General features: G+C 39.7%; 1 protein-coding gene across 2 annotated transcripts in view; it reads left to right on the top strand.

The window, feature by feature from the left end:
* The first annotated feature begins 4,237 nt into the window (after positions 1-4,237).
* Positions 4,238-13,704, top strand: part of LOC125881761 (uncharacterized) — a 54,553-nt gene continuing 45,086 nt past the window's right edge. Inside the window, exons 1-3 of one of the 2 annotated variants that reach the window (XM_049565073.1) lie at positions 4,238-4,299; positions 4,671-4,721; positions 6,204-6,318. In XM_049565073.1, the coding sequence (XP_049421030.1) occupies positions 6,298-6,318 (21 nt within the window). In that variant the 5' untranslated portion in view covers positions 4,238-4,299; positions 4,671-4,721; positions 6,204-6,297. Of the gene's footprint in view, positions 4,722-6,203; positions 6,319-13,704 lie in introns of both variants that reach the window. The other variant, XM_049565072.1, reaches the window with a different exon arrangement.

The raw sequence follows: 13,704 nt of genomic DNA, 5'->3' as shown, positions 1-13,704 counted from the left end.
GATACAAGAAAACACTCAAGGATATTGTAGTCTGATGGCATGTGTGGGCTATTTAAAAAACACATAACTGTATACTCTGTAAACAATGATACTGTAATGTGAGATGTTCAATCACGTCACAAGGAGAAAATACACTAAGCCTTTTCCCATTCGCTGTTACTGTAGGGTGCTGCTTGCGCTGCCTGCTATGGTGAGTGAATGAGAAGCGATTGAATCAGACTTGAGTTAAGAACTGTGCCAGCCAAGGCCAACGCTGCATTCATGTGCTCCTTAGATGATTATTCTTCTGACTTCAGTGTGTTCAAGAGCTTTAAGCTGTAAAGAGGGAATAACATGGGGGCTACAAAGAAGATGTTGTATTTTATAGGAACTCTTTCGTCAGATGATTCCGACACCACTTGAACACAGCACAAGGCTATGGAGGTAACTGCCCCTTAAAGAACCACACATCAGTGGTCCTTGACATTTCTGTAACATGGTTTTAAGTTTGCATAGCCAACCTATTTACAAGTGTGATGCTGAAACCATCCATCCATCCATCTCCCCAGCAACTCTTTCCAGCTCCTCCTGGAGAACCCCAAGGCGTTCCCAGGCCAGATGAGATATGTAATCCCTCCAGCGTATTCTGGGTCTGCCCTGGGGCCTCCTACCAGTTGGACATGCCCAGAACATCTTTAACAGGAGGCTCCCAGGAATTGGTAGTTCACCTCAACTAACCCCTTTCAATGCGAAGGAGCAGCAGCTCTACTCCGAGTTACAGAGGGACCCCGGAGTAGAGCCACTTGGAGTAGATCTGAGCTCAGAGCTTGGATGCCAAATCAGTTCATCAAAATATATATTTTGTCTTTGTTATTGTAAACATATACATACATGATGACTGGTAATGTGTTAAAGAGAAGGTTTGTGGGGCGGTCAGCACTAGCTGTTGAACATTTATGTACTATAACAGTCACAGAGAGTGTCACAGAGAAACTGACACCATATTTTGCAAAAGACTTTAGAAACTTGTAAGGTTCAAAAAGAACCTTATATTGTGAATAAAATGGCATACAAAATAATGTATTTCAAGCATTTAAAATACATAAATACAAGCTTTTAAAATGTTTTGTACATATTAATTTTTTCAGGCTTACCAAACACAAATGAAGAAAATACTCAAAAGTAATTGAATATGTGTTTTAAATACATTCTTACTGCCATACTGCCAATATCTGTATCCATTCATTAGCGAAAACCACTTATCCATAAAATCCAGAATATACACAATGCCAAAAAAATAAACATGGTTAGCATCACTTTAAGTTGCTCATATCTCAAGTTGCTTCTTAGTGAGTTGCCGGCAAAGATGCAGATTTTTTTTATACTGATATAAATTGCCACTAATCAACAACAAAGAAAAATATTTAGTGCAAAAAACCCCCCAAACAAATCATGTCCCTCCATATGTTTTTCTCCACTGGACAACGTAAGTATTTTTCCAATAGTGACACCTCACAGTATGATTTCCCTGTAGGTGCCTTGGAGCTCAGGCACCTACAGCTCTGAGTAAAAGATTAGAGGACCTTATGATTTTTGAGCAGCCTGATCCCTGACAGAAGTCCCTTCACAGTGAAACATTTGTCAACATTGAGTCAGACTTGATTAGAATGGAAAGATGGTTAAACGAGGTCAAATTTGCAAATGGCACCACTTTGGATGTCATGAAACGCCTCTCCTCTGGCAGTGTCTCATCCACAGCTCCTGCGTATGACTTATGTGACTGATACCCCTGGGTGATTCATAAGCCTGTTGCCTAGCACTGGGTCGCCTACCCATCATTCTTTCCACATGTCCCTACCTCTTCTCCTCCCTCTCTCCCTCCCCCGTGCTTTATAGGTGGCTCATTGCTGTCACTACACACCGTCTGTGGGGGAAAATGACTGCCACGCAGGTCTGTGGTATCTCAGCGCCCATCTGTCATCTCCGGTCCAGCCCGGTTCCACACACTGCGCCCAGGGAACATCAGGCGTGGACTGGCTGCCCTGCCAGGTGCCTTGATGACTTCAGTGTACGCTCACAGTTACAGAACTACCCAGAGATTGGATTTGAGTCAAGTCAAGCAGCAGGTTTTAGCAGATATCAGCTGTAATCTTTGTGTGTCCGTGTGGAGCCGATGGTTTTCACAGCCTCGGCAGTCATCGTGTGGTGTGTGATAGGATGGGACTGAAGACCTCCATTCACATGACATAACGAAATATGATGGCTGCATGACAGGATGACTGTGCTGTACAGGATCAGGAAGTCAAGGAATAATTGTGGATATATTTAAATGAAGATAATCCAGGGGATATTATTTCTTATTGCTGTACTTTAAAGTCAGTTTTATTAGAGTAATTAAAATTTTTCATATATTAGGAAAAGCTGCATTCATTCTGAAAAGGAGCTGCAAGTCATCATTAGAGATGTGCTCCATTTATATTTTATGTAGCAGCAGCTGAAGGTAACTTTGAAACAACTTTGAGGTTCTTGTACTTGACCTAATTTTACATACTAATTATTACATTTTACTGCTGTTTAAAGGTAAATATTGTACATTTTGCTCCACTATATTTATCTGACCGTAGATACTAACTAGTTGCTGAATACAGCAACACATTATCAGCTTGTGAAAAACATTATAATAACTTTAAACTTCAGTAGCACTCAATGTGAGTTTGAAAACAAAATATCAGCCCTATTCTACAAGCTGTAACATCAAAATTCTGGCTAGAGTTACAATGGTCCCCAGTACACACTATGACTGGCCCTATTACTAGTTGTAAAGCACACACAGTGATGTGGTGTTAGTTGATGAGTGGGTGCACTACAAAGTTGATGGGTAGATTACAGAGGAGAAAGTGGGTGCACTTTCCTATATTCCAGTGGCTTTTTAGGTGATAGGTGGGTGTGCTGTAAATGACCAGAAAAAGAGGTGGGTTTACTCTGTATACCTGTGAATACCCCCCACTACGCCACAGACCACACATGCCCACACACACCCACACCCACACACACAAACACACACACACACACACACACCCACCATTAGGCATATATATATTTGACTAAAAATGTGTTTTACTGCAGCCTGTTTATGTGTTGAAAGGCATGACTGCTCCCTCGGCCTGCAGATGTGCTCAGCTTGTCAGCCTTCAAAGATTTTGCATCAAAACTAGCTGTCACATCATCACATGATCAAACAGAGACTTGACATTGGACATCATGAACACATATATTACCCAGCAATCATCATTGTATATCTGTACATGACAAAACTATTATTATTTAAAAATGAAGGTGTATTTCTGAGGAGACAGTCTCACTCACAAGGACTCTCTCTCGCCCCAGTGCACTACTGCCTGCACTGTCTATATCCTTAGAAAATATAAACTTTTATCAATTTTTAATGCTAACACATACCAGACTTGTGTATTCATGAATAAATATGTACATCTCACTCATGACTAGAGCCTCAGGCATTCATTCATATTCCACAAGACACTCTAAGGACCATTATCTTCCATATTGTTGGACTTCTCTTAATCAATATTCATTAAAAGGAGGACCATCTCTTTGGAACAACCTTCTTCAGTCTCTCCAATCATCATCTACATTATCGCTATTCAGAAAATATCTGAGAAGGTTTCTAATTTGCAAGGACTTAAAACTTCATTGATTCATTTGTTACTTGTTTGTGCTTTTTGTTATTGTTGTAAATTGTACATCTATAACAATTTTGTATTACTTCTTAGTCTGGAACTCTTATTCAATTATGGAATCTTCATTTTTTATGTTTTTCTTTGTAGTATGATTGTTGTTATTTAATAAGGGAGGTATCTTCATAAGCCATTTTTGGCTTGTGACATCTCCTGCACTATGTTTTAACTTTAAAATGATTTTTCCTGTATTTTCTATACATGTATGATGTATGTGCAAATAAACTAAACTTAACTAAGCTTGTGTTTGGTAAATGGGGCATCACCTGCTGGCACTATATGGTTTTAATGGCACTACATAATTTAGAAATTAATATAATTCTGGATAAAGACATGACCTAAAATATCCTTGGTTACTGTGGTTATTCATCATTATTCTACAAGTAAAGAGCATGGCAGTGTCACGCAAATATATACAGATATATATATCTATGGTGTCACGTACTTACACTTTGGGACAACAGTGCGCATGCTCATGGCTGATTGCCTGTTGCCCAGCTGCACTTGATTGGCTGCCGTGTTGTCATTGCCTCGTAGCTGTCAGAAGTTATTTCTTTCAAAGAAGGTAATAACCAGACACAAAGTAATTATTTTTTACAGCACTCATTAGAAAAGCTGTTTTAAAGAAGAACATGGAATACCTCGGTGTCTACTAGCCGCGAGATATCGTCGTAACCCAACCGCTGGTAAAATTAATCAGATTTAACGTGGAGTGGTCCTCTAGAAACAAAATGGCTAACGGCTATCGTTAGCTTGTTGGAGAGGACGGTTTTGTTTTTGCTTTCCGTGTGTTTTCTTACGCGGAGATGATAGTACCTGGTCAACAACAAACTTTCAGGATCTCAAGCATCTTTCTGAGTGGATTACCAAACATGAAAGCAGCAGGACAACATGGTAAAGAAAACAAAGCTAACTTTAGCCTATGCCAACTTACAGCGCATACCAACAGGGGATGGAGCAGTGTAAACGGCAACCCCAGGACAGCAGGTACATGATTATAATCACCTGTGTCAAACTGTGAAATGACGCATTATGTCAAATTGTGTAATTTTCTGGTTTTTGCATGTGTCCAAAGTAGTTGTTGCCCAAATATTCATGGCGGTATTGTTGTTCTTCCCTTTATTATTGCTACTTTTACTCAAGTAAGGGATCTGAATATTTATTTTTAATTTCTAATATTATTAAGGGTGTGTACAGTAGGTGTCATATATATATATATATATATATATATATATATATATATATAATTTTGTGTAGCTGGAAATATTTTCACTTTGCTTTTATGCTAACATGTTTGGAGTACCGTATCACTTAAATACTTCAATTACTTTCCTAAATTTTATGACAGTTGTGCAAAAGCTGGTTAAATCCAATGGATTTCCATATGCTCTATATCTGTGTTACCCTCCTAAATCTCAAATAAGTCTATTTATTTTAATTTTTCTGTTACAGGAGTTTTACAACAGTTTATTCAGCTGTTAAACATTTCTTTGCACGTGAATTACTTTTTGGAAACACCAATGACTATATTAGTAGTCCTTATTATCTGGAGTATTAAATATGCGCTACTGTCGTTTTCATTTTGACACCTTCATCAAATAAGCAAACTGAGTTTGTGGCAAAAAGCTACCGGTTTAATACTTGTGTATGCTTACTGTATGTATGTATTGGTTTTCTCTTTCTCTTTTTCTCTTAAAAGGAAATTAAAGACCCCTCTGTTTTGTAATTTAATTTAGAGTAACATTACAGCCCTAATTTAGAATTTTAATCACCAGTTTTTACTTAATTTTTCCCTAGTGTAGATTTCATGTTATTCTTTAGACTTTAATTATTTTTTATTTTTTGTTCTAATTTTATATAGCAGTCTGCCAAATTTAATGTTGTTTATGTTATTCTTTATTTTTGTTCGTGCTGTTTCAATTTTGCTATGTGGTGGACTTTGGGCTGCATGTATGAGAGGTGCTTTATAGATTGAGGTTTGATAAGCTTGAAAAAGGGAGGAAATTAGTGGTTTTTGTATAAGAAATGAGAATGTATGTCTCAGCCTCAAACTATCATGCTGTTCTGAGTAAATTAACCTCAAAGACACATTTTAGGACCAGTCTCCTAAGTTTATGGCAAGGCAGTGTGTGTATCCCAGTTTCCCTACAGTAAGTGCTGAACATGTGATTCTATCAAAGGCCCACTTCCAGTGGTTTCAGCATTTTTAAATCACTCGCTAACCCAGATTTGGTCTCTGCTGAATCCCAACCCAGATCTGGTGTCTTGGCTAGCCACAGCACAGAACGCTGAATGGGTGATTTATCAGTTCTTGGAGTTGTGTGAAACTAAATGATTTATGGCTCAGCTCTTTTTTTTTAATCCAAATCTTATTTATGTCACTGCTTCTGTCACTGTCACTGCTCCCGTCTCGGTTTCTGACTCTCCCTCTCTACTTATCTCTTTTACTTTCTGTCTCTTCCCCTTTAGAGGTCACGCCGGTGAGGTGTAACTGAAAGCTTGATGGGTTCTCCTAATATATGCTGAAGGTGTGGGAAGCCTTGTGTGATCACAATGAGCAGTTATGATTGATCAGAAGCTGGAGGTATGTGACGGTTCCTCCCTCACAGCGCTGACACACGTCAATCCCAGCATGTGCTCATGGTGGGATGAACATGAACATGCACTCACACAAACACACACATGCACAGGATAGTGTCAAACTGAATTAATGCACCAGCTGAAGCATTGCAGATGCAAGTTATTGCTTATGCTCCCTTCCATAGAGACTTTGCCAGATGAATAAAACATTTGTGAATAAACACATATATTGATTTAAATATAACTCTATGAATACACTATAGATTGCTCTTGAGATTTTGTCCCCTTCCTTTCCCTTTACCCATTATTCCATAATCACTGACGTTAGCATATTTCTCAATCTTCCTTTTTCCCATTTCACCCCTTTGCTATCTGCAAAAAATGGATTGGGCTATTATCATCATGCATTCAGGAAACGCAGCCTGAGGAAATAAATTGGTCAAATGCAAACAAGTGGGATCCGCTGATCCTAAATGTGAGTCACTAAGTCGAGAATTTTGGGCCTTGAAATGTCTGACAGCTTAAATCACTGTCACTCTGGGCAATGACGCAGAGAGAAACAGTAAGGGAGGGAGATGGAAAGAGAGACAGAAATGGAGGAAGAAATAATGAGTTTTTCCGTACTAGTCTATCTGTAGGGCCACAAAGGCCACAGTAAATATGAACAGCATTTAAATTTAAGCTTGTCATATGTGGCTCCATGCCAGATGACCACAGTTTGGCTTCATGCCTTTTTCATGAGCCCCCTGTTGATAAAAATTCATAATCCACATCTGCATTCTCTGATCAAAAGCTCCCCTGAAATATGCAAACAGATTGTAACCCTGTCTGAAACAGAGATGTTTCACTGTAAAGTGTGCGGGTAAAACCACTGCGGGACACAGGCCCTCTTTCAGTATGAAAATGATACTTGAAAGTTGAGATAAAATATTCACCAGAGAGAAATATGGAGAGATAGCGCATAGCCTTGAGCAAGCTGCACTCCTGCTGCGAGATGCAGGGAGGGAGAAAGAGACAGAGGAAGATGGGGAGAAACTGGGAATAATGGAAAGTGAGAGGGAATGTAAAAAGAGATTTATTGAAGAGGAGATAAAGAAAGTAAGGTGGAGGAATGACCACTAGGCACTTATGTCTCAAAACTGTAAATCTGACGCAGTGCCTATTAAATTTTACATTGCCTGGAAAGGTCACATCTGTTTGAGAATTGGTTAGGAAGCTCAGAAAAGGAGTCAAACACATCCCTAAACCAATTTATATTTATGTTTAACTGCAAAAAACAAGCAATTTACCCCCTAAACACAGCAAAACTACAAACACAACTGACACTAATTTTCCACCTGACATTTTGTCCCCACACTCCTCAGGAGTGTCAGAGACAGACACATCCAAGAGATCATTAGATCATGCGAGAAAAGAATGATTTATCGATTGAGGACATAAAATTCTAGGTCGCCATTGATTAGCAGACAAGGGCTTTTTGCTTGCCTCTCTGTCATTGCAGGGGCCCTGGCTTTATTTTTAGGCGAAGGCTGATCGATTGGAGGCCGCTTTGTGCGAGGCTCAGTGGCGTTGTTCCTCCCTGTGGAGCCTGTGTAGGTCAGACCAAAGCACTTCGAAAGGTTGAACCAATGATGGGAATCATTGGATGGGAAATGTCAACTAACATGGCTGTTTACCACAATGGACACTTTAGATATTGTTTCATGTGAACTGATGTCTAACACGTTTATATCTTTCATTTCTTTTGACTCTTGCTAGATATAAATCAAAGACAGCTGGCTAAAGGAAAACAAATAGTTGTGACTTTATCAACCTATGTAGATATGAGTGTCTTGCTTGTTTATTTATGTAGTCAGCTGGCACAACATTTGCCTTCTCCTGATTTGCAGCAAGTGATAAGTCTTTCTGATTGCTGTGTTGTTGTCATTTTGCAATTCTGTGCTAATTCTATTTCAACTTTAATTACTCTGAATGAACATCACAATTATTTTGCAAATTTGTGGGAAAAAGTGTTGAATAATAATTTGTTGAATAATTTTGTTTTGTTTGTTTACTGACAGAGTGTCGGGGGTAAAGGGGGTGTGAGACGTGGGCAGCACTAGCAGTTTGTGAACAACATAAATGAACAACAGTGAAATTAAGGCTGCCCCCTGAAAGCTGAGCAATCATCAGTTGGAAACCTCTCAGATGGCTGAGATTCTTCAAGTCGAGCAGTATTTTTTTTTCTGTCAGTCAGTGTGTGTAGTTTACTCCTGGGGACGATTTGGTCCCCATATTTAGCTGCAGAGTGAGCACTACTAGCTTTCACACTGCTTTCTGGCACAGGCAGCTGTTGACCCAGACCCAGGGTGAGTCTGAGTGAGACGGAGGCAGCTGCTGGGAGAAAGAGTGGATTTGCCCATTCAGACTGCAATGCAACGTTATCCTCTGCCTTCTGTTTAGAAGTGGTGGAGCTCACAGTAGTTATAGTAAAGTCTCTGGCTTTTGTTTGATATTTAGTGTCAGCAAAATATGTTGGTGCACATTGCTGATCTGTGTTAGCATAGTTAGCATCCATTAGTTCATAGGGCTAATTTGGCCTGTTTACCATATTATGTGAAAACTGCTGTCACCTTGAACGTCTCACCAAACTCTGTTCAAACAGTCGGACTCTACATAGATATAATTCTGAGTGGGGAAAAGCACTAAATGCAATAAGTTAAAGGACAATGTCATTTTGGGTTATGGTTGAGACAAGCATCATTTTATCTCAACAAAAAAATGGATCATCTGCCTTAATCACGTAGTAAATGCTAAATGCTCATGGTGGATCTTCCAGCTTGCTTTTCCGTTGTTTAGCTTCTACTTTCAGTGAGGTGTGACTGATGGTTAACTTCACAGAGGAGCAAGCATCGCCTAGAAACATAACGTTGTATGTGTGTTGCACTATGCGGTGCATTAAAAACTGCAGGCTCTCTTTTTGCTTTACTCTGTGTTTGTGGGCTGTAGCTTCTGTTGTGTTTATATTGTTGTCTCCCTCGGTGATGCTTTTTCCACTGTTCAAGTGGCAGGTTATTTAATTTATGAAACCTAATAAATGCTGGTTGCAGCGCGGTGTCCATAGCTCTTTTGTTTATTGTTGGTCATTGTAGTGTAATTGTCTGAGGTCTGTCTTGGTTTCTGGGTGATTCTAGCTGGGCTACACGTAGGAAGGCAGTTGTTAATCTATAATTGATAATATGTTGTATGAACAGGCTTTAAATGCATGTCTATAGAAAAGGAATTTAGTGATAGTTTGGACATAAAGCCTTGTGGTGTGGTTCACAAACAAAGACGGCATGATGTTGTTCCACTAGTGTATATTTTGACATTTTATTGTGCTTTATTTTGCTGTCTAAAGGTGGACCTTAATTTACTGGCTCTGTCATATTACAATAGTTATAAAAGCTAATAACAGTAATAATACATATGAATATTTCTCACATTAACATGACTAAACTATCATGTTTTCATTAGTATGCATGTGGCTCTAAAACAGATTTTTTGGCACTTCTAGTAGAGCAGATTTAGTATGTTAAGATCTGTTATCTACTCTTGTAACTCCCCCAGTAATCTGTGTGCCGTGATGAGTAACAAAGCTGACCAACGCAGTCATGAAATGTTAAAGCACATGTTACACAATTAAACAAATGTTGTGAACAAAGGTGACCTGACAGCGCAATTATCGCTGCACACTGTTTCAAGCTTCACTCTCCTGCTCTCTCATTTCCATGCGAGAGTCCACTCGTGGAACGTACATCCGCCCACTTATGCGAGCCGCTTGAACTGCTCCATGACACAGCAGCGTTACACAGTGAAATCACAATCTGTTTTTGAGAGGCACTTAAAGATCCCTAATCCATTCTGAAATTGGCCCTGATGCAAGTGACTGTTTTTACATTGTGGCGTGACAAATTGTTTGTTTATGGTTTCAAACTGTGTTCAAAGTCAGGTATTTGTTTTGTGCAAAATACTCCAGACAGCAAATGATGCAACGATGAGGAAAACTGGATCAATCGTATTTATTCCAAGGTCACTGTTTGTTTGACGGGTTTCTCTTTCATATGAAGGCTTTTGGATTCTGTGTCAAAAAGTGTGAGTAGAAATTAACTTTTGATGACGTTTTCATTTTTAATGCGTTATTGATTTTTGAAGGCATCACTTAAAAACATGCACGGGCAGAATCTGGATGCTGGAATGATAAGGTAATGTTGTTAAGCATGTTGTTTTTATTGCAGCATGTCAGAGAGGACCCAATTAGTACATAAGAATAAATCACTAGAAATAGTGATTTCTTTTTTCTTTTTATCTTTTCTGTTTTAACAACTTAATTCTTTACTCCAGTAGAGCAGCTTTTGAAGTCATTTATCAGCCATTGTAATCAGTTGCGTAGGTGTACAGTGCAGGTATTACATACTACGGACTGATTGTCTCTTATATAGGTGTCCACCTCTGCCTCTGGGTCGTTAGCATGTTTAGGGGTGCTGTGGTCGTCTTCCAGGAGCAACATCGTAGCTTTCCCCAGGCGGTGGCACACACCTCCAGCCTGGGCAGCAGTAGACCCTGCTGTCTCATCATCTCCATCTGTATGCAAGTTTATTAAGTGTATAATTGATAATATTAATTGATCCAAATTCCAATTATAGGTCAAGGGTTAAACGGTTAATTATTAACATCCCTGTGTTGTTTTGAGGAATAAGCTCTCTCAGCAGAATCCTTGTTCGTCACTGTTTAGATTCTTTGAGAGCTCCCTCAAATAGCAGAGCCTTTCCACCAAATCTAACTGTGTAACCATTTGTTATAAATGGTCAATTGCTTGGCAAAAGTGTCTCTGACTGAAACTCCAGCCACTTACCACTGTTGGTGCCGGTCTCTGTCTCTGTGCTAATATAAAGCAGATTCCTGAAGGTACTCTCACAGTCACTTAGGTCCAAACATGCAAACATACCACATCTAAAATGTACCTTTCCTTCTGTCAGAACACAAAGTAAAACATGTACAGGGTTGATATTTAGGCTCAGTCCCCATGAGAAAACAGTAAGCTCAGGACAGCAGGGAGGTAGACCCAGAGCCTACAGGTGAGACTAGAGCTGGACAATGTACGATATATCGTTAGATTTTCAAGTAAAATATAAATTTAGACAACACCGCTTATATTGATATAGGGTCATGTTGGGTTACATAACACATACCAGTGTGCATCTCTCTTCTCTCACACTCTCCGCACAGTTCTCCAGCAACACTCAGAGAGACACAGAGCTGGTACTCTGTTTAAACTGTCTGTTAATTAGTCTATGGTGTAACATCGGTACATATGTTGCATGTGCTATGCTAAATCAGTCTGTGAGATGAATTAAATTACCGCACAACACGTGTAATCCAGTGCTGTGCTGTTAGTTTGTGTGTGAGGTGGATTACAGTGCATTGCTGTTTTTCTTGGTAGTTGTAGTCTAATGTGTGACATGGAGACAGCACCTGGATGCAGGCGACAGATCTGTTTAAAAAATGCAGTGACAACACAGACGTATATACAAGATGTATATAACAAGGACAAAGTGTCTCTCGCTCCTTTCATTCCTCAGCCTCTCTGATGCCCTGTGCATAAATAAGATTAATAGCCTGAATGCAGAAAAATATTTGAATCATTTTCCAGCACTAGATTTATTTGAAAGGCCATGGAAAACAATGTTTCAACTCCCCCTACAAAGATTTTTAATTGTCTCAAACTAAAATGGATTTAGACCTTCTTGATACTTTGATAGTCATGTTATAGTTTTGTGTCCTGTGCTGCAAACCTTTTAAACATCTGTAGCTCCAGTGCTATGTGCAAAAACATTAATTTACAGCACTGCTATTTATTTTATATAATTTATAATTTACATGTTGCGCAGCTTCAAACTGGGGAATAAAATCCCTGTCTTTGCATGTTATTTTAATCACAGTCTGTTTTTATAAAAGTGCTTGTGACAACTCAAATGTGGCTTGGACTTGTAGCTGAACATGTAGCCCATTTCGTAGAAAAATACTGAGATATAAATAACATATTGCTAGTCAGCCTGTAAATACTGAGATATGAATTTTTGTCCATATCACCCAGCCCTAGGTGAGACTTTTGGAATGCTGTATTAACACCAGTCGCAGTAGCAGCATGTGACATTATAGTTTTCAGGTGAGCAGTGTGGTAGCAAGAGAGCAGAGCATTGATGGCTTGACGTTCTGGATATATGTTACAATAATAGCAGCACAGACAGTCAAATCATCATCATCAATAAAATCCCTTACAAAGTTAACATTACTCATTATATCATAAACTATATAAGTACATCTACATCAAACATGTGCCAGAACATGTGCTGGGTAAAATGCCAGCGGAGTGATGAAGGCTGTGCATGAACTCTGTTGTAGTTCCTGTACGGTGGTTCACAGTATCAGTGGCTCAGGTGCTGGTTTGAGAGAGATAACAGGTGATTATAGAAACATCTTCACCCGTAGGCCCAGAGTCACCCAGACAGTCTCAGCAGTGCTGGTGTCAGCAGGGCTATGGTGCATGCAGGGCAGCAGCCGGCCGTCAGGCTGGGGCAGCCGGTTCTGCGACTCACAGCTGAGAACATTGATCCCTGCTACCAAGCCTCCTCATGCTCATTAGTGGCATTACTTGGAGCACTGTGGGGCCCAGGGATCCTGCTCCAATTGGACGGCAGAGCTAGTCAGCGGTCTGAGGAGAAATGATAACATACCCAGTTTTCAGGCCAAGGAGCACACACAAGGGCCAGGCGGATTAGAGTGAAGCACAGTCTTGTTTGGCCAAAAAAGTGAGTTTAACAATCTTGCGGCCAGCTGGTCAACTGTAGTGTATATTAGAGGGTGAATTGTGGCTTCGGCGCCTGAGGACATGATGACGACAGCATCCAGGCAGCAATGGAAATAATAACAAGCAGGTTTAGAGTGTGCTGGAAAAGAAAAACAATAGCTTTTTACAGATATTTCTTTCTGCGCTTGGAAAGTATTTACCTTCCCATGTTTATTGCAGTGTGTCACATTCACAACAAACACAGCGCTTGAGATGTCAGCTATTTCCAGGCTTCAATTCTGCGAGAGGAAGATTTTCCCAAGTGTTCATCTGCTGATAGACCTACAGCATGGAGACAGAATTTGATACACACACCTTTAGGCAGATGAAATGTGAGATCTCTGGTTGTGTGAGGGTTTTTTTTTGTGTAAATGTACACATTTACATATTTTCCAGAAGGAAAACATTAGCTGCAGAAAGTGCGGTGTACAGTTTGCAGGTGCATAGGGTTATGCATAAGACAGAAGACTCCCACGTTTCTCTCGCTGTTCCAGTGCTGCAGATTCACTGGTAATTTGAAGT

The sequence above is a fragment of the Epinephelus fuscoguttatus genome, linkage group LG21 (genome assembly GCF_011397635.1).
Source record: "Epinephelus fuscoguttatus linkage group LG21, E.fuscoguttatus.final_Chr_v1".
In the NCBI taxonomy this organism is placed as follows: domain Eukaryota; kingdom Metazoa; phylum Chordata; class Actinopteri; order Perciformes; family Serranidae; genus Epinephelus; species Epinephelus fuscoguttatus.
The sequence above is the reverse complement of the archived record's forward strand: the minus strand, read 5'-3'. Positions and strand labels throughout refer to the sequence as shown.